Source organism: Nicotiana tabacum, chromosome 19, assembly GCF_000715075.1.
Source record: "Nicotiana tabacum cultivar K326 chromosome 19, ASM71507v2, whole genome shotgun sequence".
Taxonomy (NCBI): Eukaryota; Viridiplantae; Streptophyta; class Magnoliopsida; order Solanales; family Solanaceae; genus Nicotiana; species Nicotiana tabacum.
This window is the reverse complement of record NC_134098.1, coordinates 60,120,403-60,141,672: the sequence shown is the minus strand read 5'-3', so window position 1 is coordinate 60,141,672 and position 21,270 is coordinate 60,120,403. Positions and strand designations below refer to the sequence as shown.

The 21,270-nt window shown below is 38.7% G+C and overlaps 1 protein-coding gene across 2 annotated transcripts; it reads left to right on the top strand.

The window, feature by feature from the left end:
* Positions 1–7,175: 7,175 nt before the first annotated feature.
* Positions 7,176–21,007, top strand: LOC107764551 (protein HUA2-LIKE 3). Of its 2 annotated transcripts, XM_016583143.2 has the most exons (13): positions 7,176–7,747; positions 13,236–13,312; positions 13,900–15,957; positions 16,173–16,380; positions 16,474–16,641; positions 17,783–17,891; positions 17,988–18,100; positions 18,201–18,397; positions 18,523–19,006; positions 19,125–19,569; positions 19,656–19,829; positions 20,451–20,505; positions 20,601–21,007. In XM_016583143.2, the coding sequence occupies exons 1-12, from the start codon at positions 7,625–7,627 to the stop codon at positions 20,474–20,476; spliced, it is 4,182 nt and encodes a 1,393-aa protein (XP_016438629.1). In that variant the 5' UTR covers positions 7,176–7,624; the 3' UTR covers positions 20,477–20,505; positions 20,601–21,007. The 2 variants fall into 2 exon arrangements, with proteins under 2 accessions (XP_016438629.1, XP_016438628.1); XM_016583142.2 differs by having other exon boundaries at positions 16,173–16,641.
* The last annotated feature ends 263 nt before the right edge of the window (positions 21,008–21,270 follow it).

Below are 21,270 nucleotides of genomic sequence, written 5' to 3'. Positions count from 1 at the left end.
GAACCTGACAACATATTCTGACACTGTCATAATGCCCTGACGCAACCATTCAAACTCTGTGCGCCACTCATCTCGGAGAGCCTGGGGAACAAACTATTTCAAGAACATTTTCGAAAATTGAGCCCAAGTTGGCGGCGTTGCATCGGCTGCTCTACCTTCTTCATAGATTTGCCACCACTGATACACTGCACCTGATAGTTGAAATGTAATAAAGACAACTCTGCTCACTTCCACAATACCTATGGTGCGGAGAATACAATGACAATTTTCTAGAAATTCTTGGGCATTCTCTGTAGCTGTGCCACTGAAAGTAGGTGGACTATACCTCTTAAACCTTTCAAGTCTCCTTTGTTATTCTTCTGATGCCTCTGGCCTGATCTCAGGCCGAACCGGAATAGCAGGTTATACCGGTACTATACCCGGAACCTGACCAATGTGAACTTGCTGCTCTGGAGTTACTCTGGCTGCGACACATGCTCCTCGTCGGCCGCTACCTCTGCCCCTAGCGACATCCGCTCTGGGGTAACGTTATCAGCAACTGTAGTTCGTGTCCTCACCATCTATGAGAGAATAGAATGATAAAAGTTCAAACTTCGAGATCAATGAACTCGCATGATAGAATTAAAGAAGTGAGATTATCCTAATAGTTCTGTAGCCTCTCGAAGATAAGTACAGACGTCTCCGTACCGATCCGCAAGACTCTACTAAACTCGCTTATGACTTGTAGCACCTATGAACCTGGAGCTTTGATACCAACTTGTCACGACCCAAAATTCCCTCCGTTTGGGTATCGTGATGGCACCTAGTCTTAAGGACTAGGTAAGCCTAACATTTATTTGAAGCAACAATATTATTTAAACAACATCTAACAATTTGAAATAGAAATCTCTTAAAGTTTTATAATTCCCAAAACCCGGCAGTACAAGTCATAAGCTCTACAGAGTGTTTGCTAGAAAGATTCTAAATACAACTATCCATAACTAAGAATAAACAGTGCAAAATAAAAACTTGAAGGTGACTCCGAAACCTGCGAACGCAGCAGCAGGTTTACCTTGAGTCTCCACAGCAACGACTCGCATAGCTACAAACGAAACATACCTGGATCTACACATAAAGAAATGTGCAGAAGTGTAGAATGAGCACACCACAGCGGTGCCCAGTAAGTATCAAGACTAACCTCAGTGGAGTAGTGACGAGGTACAGTCAAGACACTCACTAGTCAAATAACATGTGTCATACTAAAATAATCGAGAACAAATAGCAATGATATAAACAATAAGGCAACAAGAACACCATAATTATTGCTCCGACAAATAAGAAAGAACACAAGTACAACCAATTAAACAAGTCTTTCACATAAGAACCCTTCAAATAAAATACCTTCCAAATATATATTTCCTTCGAATATGTCTTCGAATATAAAACTCTTTCAAATAAATATCTTTAAAATAAAATTCTTCAATTTAAAAGTCACCCTGTGACACCTCATTTCATAATCTCAAATACGGGTCACAACCCACCTTTATATTTCCACGGCACCTCGTGCCCATGTTTCTATCACAACTGCATGGACTACTCACGTGCCAATAATATCAATGTATATAAGATCCACATGATCAGGTAAGTTTAAAATATTTAAATCCAGTAGAAAATCAATAAAAGAATGAGTTTATTTTAGAAATCATTTGGGTGGAGAAAATAACATTTTAATAAAAATGAAACACCTGATAGTTGTTGATTTGGATGTGAAACTTATAAGAATTAAAGCATCTAACAATTTCTTTTATTCAAAATAACTTAACCTTAAAAATTAGTAAAAGCTGGAAACACAAATCCTCAGAATCTCGTACAAGGGCCAAAGACAACACATTACAACAAGGAATACAAACACACAATAAAATCAAATAATACATCGCGGAAGAACACAATGATTTACATATCACGAAAAAATAAAACAACCAAAGGAAAGTGCAACCATAGAAAATATCAACAAAAAAGGGTACTCCCGAGGTACCGCCTCGCAGTCCCAAAAGTAAATATACAATATCAACAATGCCCCCAGGCCATCACAAATCAATCCCCGACATAGCCCACCTTGTCTCGCCACGTGTACAATAGTAAAGTGAATGTCTGCCTTGTCTCGTCACACATGCATAATAATGTTCCCACCTTATCTCGCCACATGCGCAACCCTCCCGCCTTGTCCCACACACACACACATATATATATATATATATATATCCCGCCTTGTCACACCGCATTTACAAATATCAATAGTAACAATAGCACGACAGAAACCTCGTGCAAACACCCGAACATAACTCCCACAATATAATGTGCCAATATCACATCTCATAAACTGCATCTTAAGTGCTCAAATATTACAACATAGCATAGATTGCACATCAAATGCTCAAATATTACAGTTATCACAGATTGCACATCAAGTGCTCAAATATCACAACTTGCCACAAAAATCAACCATACCTTATTTTCCACAATAAGGAGCCCATGGCTCGACCATAATGTGCACAAAAATCTTAACAAAATATCCGAAAATTAACAACTCAATAAAATAATATTTTACATAAAAATCAAGGTGGTAATTATACCAAATCATCATGTAAAAATAATTTCAACAAACAAGGATCTAGGCATGACAAATAGAGAATTTAATAGATGCCAATAATTTCCCATTTAATACATAAGGGCGTCTAAAGATTTTTAACCAATGTAATTTGCACATATAACCCAAGTACGTACTCATCACCTCGCGTACATAGTTTTTAATTACACAAATTGCACATAAGACTCAATGCCTAAGGGGATAATTCCCCCACTCGAGGTTAGGCAAGATACTTACCTTTTGAAGTTAGGCCGATATTCCAAAATAGCCTTCTTGCTTGAAATGACCTCCGGACAGGTCAAATCTATCCAAATTAATTGTATAACTTCATTAAAATTTATCGGTAATAATTCCAGATAATAATACGTCGACTAAAAATTTTATTCCAGAAAGTCAACAAAAGTCAACGCGGGGCTCGTCTTTCGGAACCTGATATAATTTTCATGAAATTCGAACACCCATTCCGATACGAATTCAACCATACTAATTTTATCGAATTCCAATAACAACTCGACTTCCAAATCTTAAATTTTCGTTTTTGGAAGATTTTACAAAATTCTTGATTTTTTTCTCCATTAAATCCGAATTAAATGATGAATATAATCATAGACTCATAAAATATAATCACTTTAGGATATAGAATACTTACCCAAGTCAAAGTCTTGAAGAACTCCTCCAAAATCGCCCAAAAATCGAGCTCCAAAATCTCAATCGAAAAATGGCGAAATGACCATTTTTGGTCCTTAACATTCTGCCCAGTTTCGCACCTGCTGACGAATTTTTTGCACCTACGTGCTCGCTATTGCGAGCAAAGATCTCGCTTCTGCGAAGGCCACTGCCAGTCGATCATCGCATTTGCGGAAGTTTTTCCGCTTCTGCGGGAATCGCTTCTGTGATGTCTCACGCGCACCTCTGATGCACTTCCGCTTCTGCACCTTCTCTGCCCGCTTTCGCAGGTGCGGGATTTTCTTCGCACCTGCGACCACTGTCGTGCCCTTCCATCTTCGCTTCTGTGAGGTCGCACCTGCGCCCAAAATTCTGCAGGTGCGAATCCAACAGTTGCTGCCATTTTCCAGCAGCTTCTTCCAAGTTCGAATTGCTCCGTTAACCTTCCGAAATCCACCCGAAGCCCCCGGGACCTTAACTAATTATACCAATATGTCCCAAAATACAATACGAACTTAGTCGAGGCTTCAAATCACATCAAACAATGCCGGAATTACGTATCGCGCGTCGAATCGAATTATAAGTTTTCAAATCTTTCAACTTCTATATTTTGCGCCGAAACATATCAAAACAATCCGGAATGACTTCAAAGTTTGCACACAAGTCATAATTGACGTAAGGGAGCAATTCCCATTTTCGGAATCGAAATTCGTCCTCGTTATCAAAAAATTCACCCTTCGGCCGGACTTTTCCAAAATCTTATATTTTCCAACTTTTGCCAAAATATGCCGAATTGTCCTACGGACTTCCAAATCCAAATCCGAACATACACCTAAGTCCGAAATCATCATACGAAACTATTTCCATCATCGAAATTCCATTCCGGGTTCGTTTGCTCAAAAGTCAACTCCCCGGTCAACTCTTTTCATTTAAGCTTCAAAATGAGAATATTTTTTTTAAATTAAATCCGAATCTTTCGAAAACCAAACTCGTCCACACACGCGGGTCATAATACATATTGTGACGTTTCTCGAGGCCTTAAGTCAGTGGAAGCTTCTCGGGTCATAATACACATATTGAGTATGCTAATATAAAAAGGTAAGATTATCTTGACTTGTCTTATTTCATATTTAGTCCCACCATATTATAATTAAGCACGTCGGTGAATGTACAATATCCACGTGTAAAAATTTTCATCACACCCTATTTGCACTCTTCTATCTAACTGGAACCAACTTATGTAAATGTTTTCAACTTGTACCCGATTTGAGAAAACTTCAGACACTGTCTCCTCCTACTCTTCTTCTCCTTTCTTCTTCCTTTTTTTCCCTTCATCCTCATAGTGGCAATAGTTTTAGCCCAATATCTTAAATGTTTCTTCATATAAAAAGTTGCAAAAATTCTTGGTACCCTTAGAGTAATATTTTGTTTAAAGTTTGTGTGCGCTAGTGCGAACTTTAGATTAATTTGTCAGAAGAATAAGAATAAGATAATAATGAAGTTTGTGAAGAAGAAGATAATGAAGATTCAGACAAATTTTGTTTGAAATTTGTGTGCGCTAGTGCGAACTTCAGACTAATTTATCAGCAGTTCGCACTATGGCTAAAGAACTTCAGACCGGAAGTTTGCACTTCAACAGACTAATTTTAGACTCAATTGTTATGACATTTACATTGTGACGAACCCATGATGAAATTTATAACCTCAAACGAATTTGTTCGAAGTTTGTGCTATGACGGAAGAACTTCAGACCCGATTTATCTGAAGTTTGCACTTTGGTAACTTAAGATGCCAATTTTTAAAACTTCAGACGTATATATCTGAAGTATGTTTCGAAGTGGATAAATTTTTTAATTTTATGCAACGCGGGTACAACTTCAATATTGTCCCAAAATCGAATATGTTTGCACTTCTCTCCATCCACATTGGGGTGTAGGGGTGTCCATTACTTTCCAACCAGTACTCGTGAGCTTAGAAGTACTTTGCAGTGACTAACTTAAAACTTTAAACTTCGACCAAGCTTAGGTCTCATTTGTTTTTTTAAGATTAAGACGTTTGAATCTGAATATCAAGATGTGTATTAAGATTAAGACATCTGGATCTGAATACACATCTGAATATATTAAGATGTGTATTAAGATCTGAATACTAAAATTAAGATTGTTTGATTTTTAACATCTGAATGTATAAAATTTATCTTTATTTAAAAATTAATAAACATAAAATTCAAATGAAATACTAACTAATCTAATATTCTATCAGTAAAATATATAGTTTTAAAAAATATGATAGTTGTTGGTGGTGATGGCTAACAAGTGAATGCCGACTAGAGGCGATGGTTGGTGGTAGTTTTGGTTGATAATGGCGGTTTATGCTAGTAGCTAGTAGTGATTAGTAGTGAAAGCGATTATGATTGAGGATGGTAGTGATGGGTGGTGATAGTTAATAATGGCGGGTGATAGTAGTAATTGTGATTGAGGAAGGTGGTGGGCAGGTGGTGGTAGGTTATAATGATGGGCGGTGCCGGCTGTGGTTGTTGATGGTGATGGGGTGGTTAGTTGTGGTAGTTGAGGTGGATGAGTGTTGATTGTGGGTGAGAATGATGGTGGTTGGAGTGGTGGGGATAGTGAGTGGTGATGGTCGATAATTGTGGCGGCTATGATTGAGGATGGTGGTGTGGTGGTGGTGGTGGTTGAGTATGGTGGTGCCGACAGCATGGTGGTAGTTAATGATAGCCGGTGGCGGAAGTTAATAATGAATATGTGATAGCATCTTAATGAAATTAAGTCTCTGTTATAGATCTTAATCATACAGACCTATTCAGACCCATTAAGTGGTTGTGAAGTAAAAAAACAAACACACTTAATGATTAAGATATGAATAATTAAGATTCAGACTTTAAAAATAAACGTACTTAACGTCTGAGATATGAATGATTAAGATTAAGACATCCATTAAGTGCAAACAAATGAGGCCTTAGTAAAGAGCGCTCTAATGGACTCTGTACTTCCCGAACGATAATTAATGTTGAATGGATTGTCATATAGACTATCCAGATTGGAGTTGAGATTAAAAGTTTTGTTTTTAAAATTAAAACGATAATTAGATGTATAAACCAATTAACCAAAAAACTTAGAGGAGATAAATTAAGAGATGCTACATTTGCTAGACCTCAGTTATTTCGGGCTCATCTTGTTATTTCCCAGCCTAGCAAGCAGGGAGAAATTCAAAAATAGTCAGATTTATAAGTGATCATTCAAAAATAGCCATCGTTTTAAAAGTAATAGAAATTTAGCCACTTTTCATATAAAGATAAATTTGAGCGAAAACACTGTTCAAAATTCGAAAAATACCCCATTATATTATACTGAAATTCCAGCATAAGTATACTGGAACTCCAGTATATTTATACTGGAGTTCCAACATAAGTTTACTGGAACTCCAACATATTATACTGGAGTTCTAGCATAAGTATACTTGACTTCCAGTATAATATACCGGTCCAACATAATATGCTGGAAGTTCATACACACGTGCACCGATCTCCAGTATATTATGTTGGAACTTTTCGTATTGCTGCAAAATAGTGGCTATTTTTTAATGACTTTGCAAATACTGACTATTTTTGGATGATCAGTCCGAAAACTGATTAGCTTGTGCTATTTTTACGGCAAGCGCCCTGAGCCCAGCCCAAATTACCCAGTCCAATTGAGAGAAAATGGAGACTGTGATTCTCTCTCTTGAACTTAAGTTCAGACCCAACTGTATGGGCCCTAAGCCCATCACAGGTTTGTCACTTCCAGTCCAGGTGTCAAGAAGAGGTTGGTAAGTCACGTGCCCCTACACGTATCTAAAGCAAAAAACAAATGCAAATATCACCACCAAGTACACGATAGCCAATATACGTTTTCAAAGTCTTAACTGACTCCCATCCCTTCGGCGCACTTTAGCAACCCCCCTCCCAATACCACCGTTCATATCTGTTTCTTTTTACTTTTTTTTTTCCATGTGTGAACGGCCTTTCTCCATAAAACTCTCTACCCCTTTGCCCCCTCTCCTCTCTTCTCTCTGTAACATTAGGGTTAGGGTTTTAAAGCCCACCGCTAATTCCACACTCTCTTTCTTCTTCCCTTTGTTTCTCTCGTCTGTAGCAGTAGGGTTAGGGTTTTCTCAATTCGTGAATTTTCTGTTATCAAATTGTGTATGACCTATCAATCAATGCCTCGGAATCTACATATCAAACTGTGTGGACAAGTGGGTGGTTTTGGTTCCTTTACGTTCAGGAATCCATTGAGAATTTGCTCCTTCGCTGCTTTGATTGGTTAGCTTTCTATGGCGCCCAGTCGAAGAAAAGGTACAAGTAAAGCAGCGGCTGCCGCTGCCGCTTGCCGTCAGTGGAAAGTCGGTGATCTTGTGCTTGCTAAGGTTAAAGGCTTTCCGGCATGGCCTGCTACGGTATGTGAATGTTTTTCTCCTTTTCTACTTTCCTTTTTATTTTCCCTTACTTTTGTGGGTAGGCACTTTTGGTATTTGTTGTTCTTTCTTTATTTTCATGAGATTAGTGCTTGGGTCTCTTTATAACAGTTGTGAGTCGTGGATCTGATGGTTTTATAAAAAAATTGCACATTTTGTTACTAGATTAGGGCCTTCAAGCTATGGAAAATGCGAAAACACTGTAGTTAAAAATGGTAAAAATGAGGTTTACATCCCAGCAGAGGCAAAAAATATTAATTGATTTGTTCCTATACACCTAAGCATTGGTGGACGGAGTTACGTGGTACCTGTGTTTGTGGGAGATAGTAGGTTCAGTGCAATGTCTAGGTTCGTGCAAGCTGGCACATACACCACCTTCATCAAAAGGAAGTCTTGGGTTGAAATTTTGTGAGTTCAGTATTTGGCCGTATGCTTAGTTTATCATGTTGATATTCTCTTAACCAGAAGTTAAATATCCCATAAAATTTGATTCGCCTTTTCTTGTTTAACTCTGATTCATGATATTGGCTTGTATATCACACTATTGGAGTCGGAAGCTTGAATTTGAGTTTATCTTGTAATTTCCTTGGCAATATTTGTGCCTTTTTTGGGATCAGTAACTGGTATTCTGTGGAAATTTTGTATTATTCTATCTTTTTATAAATTATGCGGAGAGATATTTCTTTGAAATTATATGTCTGTCGAATCAGTTTGGGGTAAAAATATTTGCTGAATTATCCCCTTTGCGGTCTGTTCTAGCCAGACAGCACCGATAAATGTTACTTCCTCCACCCCGTTTTGTGTCTTAGTTTGACGTGGTAGGAAGTTTAAGAATGTAAAGAAGATTTTTGAATTTTGTAGCCTAAAGCCAAAGGTGTGTATAACATACCAGAAGTACCTTTTGAATCTTGTAGTCTTAATTGTGTCATGTCATTCCTATAAGTGTGTCATTAAGGTTAAATGGGAATGTAAGAATAAAAAATTTACTGATTTTAGAAATGTGACAGCCTTTTTGAAAGTAAGATACATAAATTGAATCGGAGGGGGATTATGTTTTCTGTTCCTCCTTTTTATTCCTCTTTCTGCGGTTTGAATGAAAAATTCAGAACAATTCAGAGCAGAAAAAGGATCAAGAAATAAGTTTGCCTAGTTTGTCAAGTTTGATGGGCTCAACTAAAAAATCATAAAGTTATTTTTGAATTAAAAAGATAAGTATTGTTTTCATCAAAATCTCCTCTATTAGTCATATCTAATAACTATCTAATCTAAAATCTCAAGTCTTTCAAGTAAAGTGAGTTTCATTGGTAGTTAGATTGGCATTAGAGCTCCATGAGGATTTAGACAGCTTTGCTAAATTGAATTTTAGCTAGAATATCTTTCTATTGGGATCTCTGGAATGATTATAGCAACAGAAAGCTCCTTTTGATGTGAAAATATACATTTATTTGAACCACCAGTTTATGATGCATTGGCTGATGTACATGTGAAGATCTTGTAAGATGATGTCTGACATGATGTGTCAAAAGCAGGGGAGCAGGGAACTTGAAATAGGTGATAACTGTGAACTCCATTATTCCCAATAAATTGAGCCCCTTTTCAAACTCGAGGACCAAAAAGTAAAAAAACTTTTTCACTATGAGGAACAACTTTTGTTACCTCATATCAACGAAGAAACTGAAATAGGTGATAATTGTGAACTCCATTATTCCCTATAAATTGAGCCCCTTTTCAAACTCGAGGACCAAAAAGTAAAAAAACTTATGTAATGCTAAGTCGTAGGGGTTTGAAGTTGTTCCTCATGGTGAAAAATAGCATGCCTCATTGGAGATACGGTACACTTTTCCCCTCAGCTTAGCCTCTAAAACATTGAATCAGAGGTAGTACATATGCTTGTGTAGACACTAAATCTCTACAAGCAAAATTAGGATGAATATTTATTAGACTCATTGAGTGAAGTAGCGAGTGTAGGAGAATGTCGACCATTCGTTGTTCAAGGCATTTTTGAGGCTTGAATACGCCCTGTAGTTTGGTGAAAAGCAGGCGGTGTTTTGCCTCGTTTAGGTGTCATTTTTGTGTACACGCTACGACGCATGTAGAGTCTGTCTTTCCAAATTGTCACCGAACACTTAAGTGTGATTAGCAAACGGTACTATAATGGTTGAGAAAATGTTATCGATGAACATTTTTGGTATCGAGAGTGGGAAATTGAAATATGGCATAAGAAAATTGGCAATTGGTTTTTGAATGTGAACTTAAATTTTCATTTTTGCATCTGAATAATTAAAGTTAGAAAGTTTTTAAGCTTGATTGATGTAATTTTTACTTTATGTATATTATGTAAGTCGTGGTCGGTGAAGTTATCCGAATTTGTGTTGGTAAAATATAACAGGTATATGGTGGAGGTGCCACAAGGTGCCCCAAATGCCACTGTTATTGCAAATAAAAACTAATCTCCTAGTTACTTAACTAAAAGGTGCTTGTGATGTCGCTACGCAGATTTTTTTTTAATCTTTGACAACATTACTATGTCATAGAATATTCTTTTTAACAGGTTACTGTAGTATGGTACATCATAGAGGTTACTCATCTTTGTGCAGTTAATCGTCTAAAATAGTCAAGTGGGTTGTGTACATTGTCATCTGGAGACATATTAGCTCACTAGTAGTTTCCCATATTGATTGGTCTATGCTTTGAAAATAAAACTCCGATCTAAAATTTACCTGATAAGTATTGCTAAAACTTAAAAAGTATCTTGTAAAACTTTTATGTGAGTTTGGTTATGTACGGAGCAATGTTATCAAAGGCGTGCTTAATGCGCGCTTAAGCCCTGAAGAGCGAGGCTCAAAACATGTTGAGCGCTTCGCCTCGCTTTGTAGGCACTTTAGTATCGCATCAAGGCTCTAAGGCATACTTTTCCTTGCCAATGAGTGTAAAGGCGACATTAAACAATTGATATTTCACTTTATCGTAATTTTTTTCAATTTCTTTGTCCATAAATGTTATTCATGCTTATAATTATTAGTCTTGGACTACATATACATATTTTTTCTTTTTCTCCGGTTGCGCCTTTTTTCATTAAAGTCCACGCTTTATTTGCGCTTAAAGCCCCAACGGACCTTAAAGCTTTTTTGCGCTTTTCGCCTTTGATAACACTGGTACGGAGTTTAAGAAAGAAAAGAAAAGTTACAAGTTTTAAAACTTGTGGTCTTTAATATGCCATAACTTGTGGTCTTAAGGATACTTTAACGTTTGTTTAGCTCAACAACATTTCATTAAGGTAAAATGAGAAGTTTAAAGTTAACCTATTTTTAAATATAGAAATATGTTGTTTTTATTAAACAACGTGGAAGTGAAGCTCGACTCACAAGTCATCCCCAAGAGAGAGTTACAAGTACCTAGGGTCAATTATCTAGGGAGATGGGGAGATGGACGAGGATGTCACACACCGTATTGGGGTGGGGTGGATGAAATGGCGGTTTGCGTTTGGAGTTATGTGTGACAAGAATGTGCCACCGAAACTCAAAGGTAAGTTCTACAGAGCGGTGGTTAGACCGACCATGTTGTATGTGGCTGAGTGTTGGCCAGTTAAGAATTCACATATCCAGAAGATGAAAGTAGCTGAAATGAGGATGTTGAGATGAATGTGCGGGCGTACTAGAATGGATAAGATTAGGAATGAAGATATTTGGGAGCGGGTGGGCGTTGCTCCCGTGGACGACAAGATGCGGGAAGCGAGACTTTGATGGTTCGGGCACGTGCGGATTAGAAGCCTAGATGCCCAGGTTAGAAGGTGCGAGCGGTTGGCTTTGGCAAGTACGAGAAGAGGTAGAGGGCGGCGTAAGAAGTATTGGGGCAAGGTGATCAGGCAGGGCACGACGCGGCTTCAGATTTCCGAGGACATGTCTCTTGATAGGGACGTGTGGAGGTCGAGCATTAGGGTTGTAGGCTAGGGGGTAGTCGAGCGTTTTTCCCTCTTTTTACCGGGTAGTCTGATATAGTTTTGTCTAGGTCTGTTAGCGGCCTATGTTGTGTTCACACTATTTTTTTGTTTCGCATAGTATTGTGTTATTGCCCTTCCACTTATTTGCTGTCTCTTACGACGTTATTATTTTTCTGGCTTCTTTTGTTGTTATGGACCTATTCTTTTGCTTCTTTTATGATATTATTGGCTCTTCTGTTGAGCCGAGGGTCTTCCGGAAACAACCTCTCTACCGTTCAAGGGTAGGGGTAAAATCTACGTACACTCTACCCTCCCCAAATCCCTGGGTGTGTTGTTGTTGTTGTTGTTGTAAACTAAACTAATAAGGAAATAGTTTCACATGAACTGGAGCTAGGGAGTATTTAGTAATAACAAAAGTATGTTTGACACAATAGTTTTTGGGCGTAATTGTGCTTTTAACAGCAATGCTTGTATGCACACTTTTAGTAAGTGTAAAATATCGTAATTACCCCTCAAACAAAAGGGGGAAAAGAAAAGAAAAGAAAGAAAAAACTGCACAACCATCATGTTAATTTGTTTTCTTTTTTTGATAACGGTGGTACCTGGCCATCTAGGGCACACCTTAACGATTCCACCTGTTAATGCTGCCTTCTACTAGTACATGTATTGAGTAACTCTGGCCACTAAGGTTAGGTAGATTAAAAAATATCACCTAGTGTTTTATGTCTCTTCTCAGTCTCCACTTGGAATGATCCTTTATTTTCAAGGTATACACCTACTTGGTTGGCCACTAGGCCACACCGTTGGGAGTGCTGCCATCAAATAAGTTTAACAAGCACATATAGTGGGCTATCTAGTGAAAGACAGTCTATTTATGGAAAAGTCTGTTTATTCATTGGTTTATTTTACCTTTTTCTTTTATTTTGTTTTTATAAATTGCAACTTAAACTCTAAGAAACATTTCAAAGCCAGAGGACTAGATAGTCAAGAGGTTACCTTTAATATTACTAGCAACATCTGTTAGTGTATACCTTCTAGCAATAACTGGACTGTCTTGTAAGTAATGCAGGAATTAATATCCTTTGTTGTACGAATATCATTGATTAAGCTCAACTTATGAGCTTTTTCTGTAAGACATATGTAACGAATAATTTTGTCCTTACATTTTCTCTTGACGTTGCAAACAGACTAGTTAATGTTCTGTTTAGTAAGTTCACGGGTTTGAACCCTGCCATAGACAGAAGCTCGGTATTTATTGGAGAAGGATAGAGGGCGGGCCCATAATCCACTGAGTTTCTATCCGTGTGCCCTGGCCTTGGTGATTTCTCAGTTATAAAAGACCTCTGTTTAATAAGTTACTTATCCAAAGAAGTGTTCTTTTATTAGATTCATCTTCCTCTAATTATGTGTTTTCACATGATGGCCGGAAGCACCTTGCCGCTTTCTATCTCTTTTCTTTGCCCGTCATTTGACTAACAGATGTGAGAACGGGAAGAAGAAGCCTAAACATGCTTTTGTTGCTTATGACAGGTGAGTGAGCCAGAGAAGTGGGGTTACTCGAGAGACCGGAAGAAAGTGTTAGTTTACTTTTTTGGAACCCAACAAATGTGAGTGCTCTATTTCTTTACCGTGACATGTTATTTTTTCTTCTAATCCTTGGTCACTTCTGTGTGGTTGAACCTCTTTCATCTACTAACTTGATTGAATGAAGTTGTCTCCTTGCTAAGATTTCTTTTTTAATCAAGTCTCCTTGCTTAGGTTTCTTAGCAGTATTATCTATGTTTTTTGGTAAGATAGTGATCATCACTAGATGCATTCACTGTTGAAGCACACTTAGAATTAAGAATATACACCTTGAAATTAAGAAAAATAATGTTTTGAGGATGTCTACTGTATGTCAGGAATTCGAGGATGGTATTATCTTAATATGTTAGGAGATGATAGTTTTTACCGACAATAATCTAACTCTATTTTTAGCTAAGGAGCTTGAATAAAACTGAGGTTTTTCGACGACTATCCCCATTTTTTTACCATATGAAAGTAATAGCATATGCTTCTTTTATATTCCTTTACAATTAGAGCAGTGTTGCCTGTTAATTCTGGTTTGTCTGAAAACTTTGCATGTGTGACATCATTTATTTTCTAGTCTTCGATTCCATGGCTTTGATATTTGGTAATTATTTTCTGAATTCAGAGCCTTCTGCAATCCTGTGGATGTCGAAGCATTTACCGAAGAGAAGAAACAATCTCTTTTTGTTAAACGCCGTGGAAAAGGTGCTGATTTTGTTCGTGCTGTGAATGAGATTATTGATTGCTTTGAGAAGCTGAAAAAGGAGCAACCTGTCAACTGTAATTCTACCAATGAAGCTGCTGTTAGGAGTGACACCATAGTTGTTGAATTGACCAAAACTCATTTGGAGGGTGAAGCTCTTAACACGCTTGAATCTTCTTCAAAAGAGAACCTTGGATATGAAAGTGAACCAGACTCTGAAAATGAGGTTGGTGCAGTTGCTGCAAAGGACGAGGACGCTGCCTCCCAGGATGGTGAAATGCTGTCAGTTGATCCTACTTCAAATGTGGAGGTAATGGATATGCCAGCTGCAAAGACTTATTCTACCCGGAGGAAAACTGTTGGTGAAAGGTTAAGAAATGGTGATATAGAGAGAAGGGCTCCACCTAAACGTAGGTTGAGAAGTTCTTTGAGAACCGATCCTGAAATACTACAAAATCGTGCATTGCCCTCTTTCCATGCAGGATATGGTGCTAATACAGTAAGGGATAGATCTGCGAGGAGGAACAAAATGGATGAAAAGCCATCAAATTGTTTAGATAGGAACGATATGGAACAACCTGCTTTTGTTTCTAATGGCAGCATGGAAGAGAGTGATTCTGAAATTGCTACTGTTGACTCTGGCAGCTTGAGCTTAAATGAAGGCAGCAGTGTGGAATCTGGTTGTAAACCTGTGTATAGGTGTGCTGTGCAATGTGAATCGGAGGTTGAGTTGAGTCAGAGACTTGAGTTCCAAAGTAGTGCCGTAATACTCAAGAAGAAACGGAAGCCAAACAGAAAGAGACTGCACACAGATTTAACCGAGTCCACTGCTGGTTTAGACAAAGAAACAGCTCCTGAGACACTGGCGACTAGAACTGCACATGTCTTGCCAAGTGACCCTGTGAGATCTGATGAAAAAAATTCCAAGGAATTGAAAGAAGATGGTGATGAGCACTTACCGCCGCTTAAGAGAGCCAGGGCGCGTATGGGTAGATCAGCACCTGAAGGGGAGGTGTTAGATAATGAGGTGCGGAGTGAGGCGAAATCGCCAGGAGCTTCTGACAAGTCTTCGGAACAGGTACCTGGGGGAGATGGTTTTTTCCTTCAGACCTCTAATTCTGTTAAAAGTGATGCATATGATTCATCCCCGTCTAAGAAATGTTCTCCAAAGAGACCACCATTCTGGGAAATTCGGAAACAGTTTGGTGGTTCGCTGGATGGTGAATCTGCTTTACCTCCATCAAAACGGCTTCATCGTGCCTTGGAGGCTATGTCAGCTTATGCTGCAGATGATGATAAAAAAGATGTGGATGGGCTTTGTGGAATGAAGACTTCTATGAATGGATGTTGCTCGAGTTCCAAGGAGGTTTACTCTGAGCTGTCTGAAGGGATTAAAGTTGAGAATAACTCTGAGCTGTCTGAAGGAATAATACCAGGGCTTTGTGCTGTACATGAAGATGCTACTCAATTTATGGTGAGTGCTAAAGCATTGGTAGCTGGGGAAGGCTTGGAACATTTATCAGAGGTGCCAGCTATTATTACACCTTTAGGTTTGGATGACAGCGCAGCAAAGATGTCCTGTGAAGATAAATGTGAAGTCTTGGACGCTGCTATACGGACACCTGAAAGAGTGAAGTCATCAAATGACTGCCCTTCTAGCGCTTTTCTTGCACATTCTGCTGGTGCCAAGTCAGATAGTGAGTTGCAGGATACCTTCAAATGTCAACATTCTTCACCAGGGCCAGTCATGCCATCTGATGAAAATTGTGAAAATGAAGATGCTGAGTTAGAAAGACATTTAGAAGATCCAATTTCTGAAGTTTCAGGGAAATCTGCTGATTGTGGATCTAATGATGAGGTAATAACAAGTTCACCGGGAAAAGGTGACATTATGGGTTTGGGTAGTGCGGAGGCTGAATGTGGTAAAAATAACAGTTTATGCCAAGTTTCATTAGATGGGTGCAGTCAAGACAATGAAGAGTAAGTTATTTTCCTATTTTCCCATCATAGATTATTAATCTCTGTCATTCCATCTCAATTTTGTTTTTATTAATTCCCATCTTATTTGCTCATGGTCCCTAATCTGTTGAACCTGGTGTTTTCAGGTCAAGCCTACATTTCTTTTTTCGTATCTCCTTTTCTGTTCCTACATCCACTGGTTTTGTGTTCATTTTGTCTTATATGCCTCATATTAGGTCCATGAATATGAAAGAAGCTGGATCAGCATCAAAGAATATAAGTGCGACCTCGTCTTCAAGTCCTGAAAAAGTTGGGGACGTGTCACTCAAGGAGTTGCACATGTCTGGTTTGAGCTCTGTATCTGATGATCAGTTGGGCGATAAAGCTGTCTCAGCCACCCTTTCGTCATCCTCTCTTACTGATGGGATGGACTCCTTTGCTAGGGTATCTACACCCAATACTTTAACTTGCAACATGTCTACTGTAGATAGTAGTGTGTATGTAAGTAATGGATGCTCTAGTCCCTTGTCTCATCAGCTACATGACAAGCCAAGGACTGTTGGAAAATTGAGCAGCAGAGGAGAAGCCAATGTTGCTTTAGGTTCCTTTGAGGCCACTCTTGGGATACTAACAAGGACAAAAGAAAGCATTGGTCGAGCTACACGCGTTGCTTTAGACTGTGCTAAATTTGGTTTTGCTTCTAAGGTAGAGTTACATGCTTTTCGTCACAACTTTTGTTTGTAATAGTTTGTTAGGGTGTGTTATCTGATGTGCTGAATCTTCTTGATTTGTTCCCTCTTTTTCCCTGTACTGCTTCTTATAACTGTCTGTAGCTCAGATGAATAAAAATGGTGTCTTTCCTTGAACCGACCCTTGTCTGCTTTCGCAAGCCCGTTAGAATGTGTCTGTTCCCTATGTTTTGGGCAGTTTACAAGTTGTCAGCTTGTTTGTTTAGTGTCTATCTGGCTTTCTGCTTGATTCACCAGGTGAGGAAAAAGGTGGTCTGACGGAAAAGAAATTTTGTTGCTTGGTTGTTTATCTTCTGCTAGAAAGAGTGTTATTGATATGAATTTGCTAAGCTCTGATCCTGTCCATTTATTGTGTTAGTTATGAGCTGTCAGGTCACCTCCTCAGTATGCAAAACAAATAATTTTGTTCTATTCTTTCTAAGAGACTAGGAGGTCTATGTTTATTCCCTTCAAGGAGGGGAGGTGATGTTTATGCAGTAACAATGAGGACTGAGAGGAGGTTGTTTATGCAGTTAAGAGGATTGTATGGTATTTATTCGACGACCATTTATGTTGTTCTTTTGCTGGCTGAAGTTTGATTGATATAGATGTTTAAGGTGATTCAAGTGTAATAAATGATATACTGTATAGACAGAATTTGAGAAATGCAATCAAAAGCTTTAAATGTGTCCTTTCTGAGAAATAAACTAAAATCTACTGGTACTGTAAGGTGAGGATAATCCTGAACCTGGGTAACATTTGTATCCTGCGTTTTCCTGCAAATATTGAACTAATTTGGATTCCTAGATGTATGTTCCATGTAATTTCCTAGTTTTAACTAAGGTTAATTGCTTTTTTTTCTTTCACCTTGACGTAAGTTGTCAGAATAGGGGATTTTCGGTTTTGATGCCCTAAGTTTAGCTGTATTTAATCAAGTCCTTACCTCTTCCCCCCTGTCCTGGAAAAAAGGGAAATAGAATTTGGAATTTGAAGTTTTGAGTTTTTATTTCCAGGGATTGGGAAATTTTGGAATTTGTATCTTTTATTTCCTAATATGCATGGTTGTCCTGTTTCATGAAGTTAATCTAACTCTTTCTTTTGGCATTGAATGGACTCAGGTTGTGGAGATCATTGCGCAAAACTTAGAAAATGAATCAAGCTTACATAAAAAGGTGGATCTTTTCTTTCTTGTTGATTCTATTGCACAGTTTTCCAGAGGATTGAAAGGTAATTATATGAGTATTTTCTGCTTGTGGTATTGCACTTGTATGCTTCATTTCTTCCTGGTAGGCTGTTATTCCCTGCTTGTATTTGTAATTGTAGGTCACATTGGTGGCATATATCCTTCCGCCATTCAGGGAGTATTGCCACGTCTAGTAGTAGCAGCTGCTCCTCCTGGAAGTAGTTCTCAGGAAAATCGAAGGCAGTGTTTGAAAGTAAGAGAAACATTTCCTTTTTTATTCCTTTTTTTTTGCACGCCCAAATTTCAACGTTGGGTCAAACATAGATCTCATTGTCTTACTTGTTTCTTGATAGGTTTTGAGAGTTTGGCAGGAAAGGAAGATTCTTCCAGAATCTGTTATTCGACCCCACATACGAGAACTTGAATCCTTTTGTGGTTTATCATCGAGTCGTGCATTCTCTCGACGTCCCACGAGGACAGAAAGGACAGAAAGATCTTTTGATGATCCAATTAGACAAATGGAGGGTATGCTGGTTGATGAATATGGAAGGTAAGTTATTTAGTACCCTTTGAAGATGCTATTGGTAAAAGTAAAAGAAGATACTTTATGTTTTCGGATTTTTCCCCCTTGAGATGTCTGGAATCGTTGTATTGAACTTTATTGTATTTCTTCAGCAATTCAAGTTTTCAACTTCCTGGTTTTCGTATGCCTGCAATGCTCAAGGATGAAGAAGTAAGTGATTCTGATGGTGAGAGTTTTGAGGCTGTCACTCCAGAACACCCTGCTGGAAAACCCAACGGAGAGGAGGCCAACCTGGCTATTGAGAAGCGCAAACATATCCTGGAAGATGTTGATGGTGAACTTGAAATGGAAGATGTGTCTCCAGTGTGTGAAGGCGAAACTGCTTCTGTCAGTTACAGTGTCGGAACAAATCCTGCTCAGATTTCACGTCCTGGTGATGGGAGCTGTCTTGGAGCCCCCTTCCATCCTCCACTTCCGAGGGATGGCCCCCCCTCATCTCCTCCTTTGCCAACTTCCCCTCCACCTCCACCACCTCTGGCCTCAGTTGCGCCTGCACTATCTTCTTTTCCTCCACCATCTTCTAAATCGAATTCCAATCCCGGTTGTGCTCAGTCAAAGTATTCTGTGGGTTCACAGGTACATTTGTTTTGGTCCTTTCTTTGGTTATGAATAATTTTCTTGTGAATCCGTATTGTTTAGATCAAGCTAGTGTGTTGTAGATGTAGGAATCTGATTGAATGTTCATGGTCTGCAGAACATTAAAGACAACTTGCAGGAAACTGTTTTTCAGCAGTGTGAAGCTCCACAAATTCATCCGATAGTCCCAGATGCTATTCATTGTCAACCCTCTGATGGCAGAGAGCTTCATGCCGAGGGACCGTTGAAGGTGCTCGACTCTGCTAGTTCACGTCCTTCCAGCAATGGAGCTGTTTCCCATCCACCATTCTGCTTGTCAAATGGAGTACAGCCACCTGATGGGGCTTCTAGCAAGGGTTTCCATTTGCGCCCACCTCACCCCGCTCCTTCAAATCAGTTCTCTTATGTTCAGGCTGATCAGCGGAGGGATACAGCAACCCCTTATTCCAATGTATTCCATATGCAGAATGCAGATAATAGAAGTTTTTCGAGGGATCATAATAGAATGAAGTCAGATCGACGTGAAATTGGAGAGAGCTGGATGACACCATCCCATTATTCTGGTAAGGCCTTTGCCACCATGCAATGAATGCCGAGTATTTGAATTGTCTTTATTTCCTCTGGTTTCACTGTTGCTTGTCTCTTTCAGGTCCATGCTACCCAGATGGCTCCAGAGGTCGCTATGCGGCTGAACCATACCCTGTACCACACGAACCACCTTTACCAAGCCACAGGTGGGGTTACCCTCCCCGGGGTATGAATCGGAGGGAATTCTTTACTCACAGACCGCCACCTGACCGCACGATTCCGGTTACCTCTAGAGGTTGAATACTTTTATCCATGTGGAAACTACATATACCATTGCGTTATTTCCAATGTACTACTGTCATCTGATCTTGGTAAACATGTGCTATGCTGTTTTGAAGTTTAATTTTTCTCCAAACCTGCCACTGGAACTGTGAGCCACTTTTAAGTTGGTAGATGGGGCATCGGGGTTCATAACTTGCACGCTGCATCAATTTTCTCTTTGAAGCTTTGGCAGAAACTTAACAGGAAGTCTTTATTCTAACTACTGATGTGCAGTGGTCGATTAAGCTGCAGGCCTTGATTTTACACCTGCTAAAGTACTTTCTTTACTACATTTGCAGTCAAATAGCCAAAAAACCCATTTACAGTGTAGCTTACTGATAAAGTAGGTAGGGTGAAGTTGATGGTGAAAACACGAACATATAAGCATTTAAGTGGCCCGAAGTAGCATATGACCTTTCTCTGTGGGAATTGAACAATAATAAACAAGTGAAGGTTCTGACCAAAGAGAAGTGTCAGGGGTGGTGTCAATTTATTGTTTTTTTGTTTTTTTAATTTATTTTCAATGCAGTAAACAACAAGATTTTCTTCTTCTAAAGAAATATTTATGCAAAACTTAGTCGCTTTTGCTGTGCAGGTCCTGGCTTTTGGAGACCAAGATGATGACCCAAGAGAGGAAGCTATAGCTGCTGGTACTGCTACTTTGCTGACAAATTTAACAGTTTAGGCAGTGGTTTCATGTCATTTTTTCAGGCATTCAATTCTTATACCTCACCTGTTCTTGCAGGTAGTGCGGCTTGTTTATACTAATCCGAGAGTAGTTTGTACGCTGAGGTGCGCTGAAGCAGAGAACAGCAAGTTCATGCTTGTATATATGTATTTTAGAGTTCTTTTGCAACTGCACAGGGGATAGTCCATTGTCTAAAGAGCTCTGTAGCATATTCCTAGGTAGCTAAGTTTTGTATATTTATTATATTGTGTTTTTGTTTCTTTTTTAATCGGTATATGGTCTCTCCTCTCTTAGTCTCTTGTTAGAGATTTGTCAACATCATTTTGGCAATTGTTAGGGCATTTCAGGCTACCCCTCATTATGTGCACGGTGTACCCATTGTTATAGCAGTTTGGTACTCTGTTTTGAACAAATGTTATACCAATACCACACCGAAAAATTCGGCATGGTTCGGTTTCACCTTTTGGTTTGGGTTTATGCGGTTTGGTTATTTTGGTATTACTCTTGAAAGTTGGTATACTTTACAATCAAATTTAGAGTAGATAATTAAAACTTGTGATAGTGATTCATAAAATTAATTTTTGAATTAAATCAAGCAAAAAAGAAAAGGAAAACAGAAAGTGGATCAAACTTAAAGGTTAGTGATGTTTCAATCTAAAAACAAGAGTCAAGAAAATTAAAGAAAATACATCAATGTTAGCCAATTGGAAAATAAATTTCACTTACC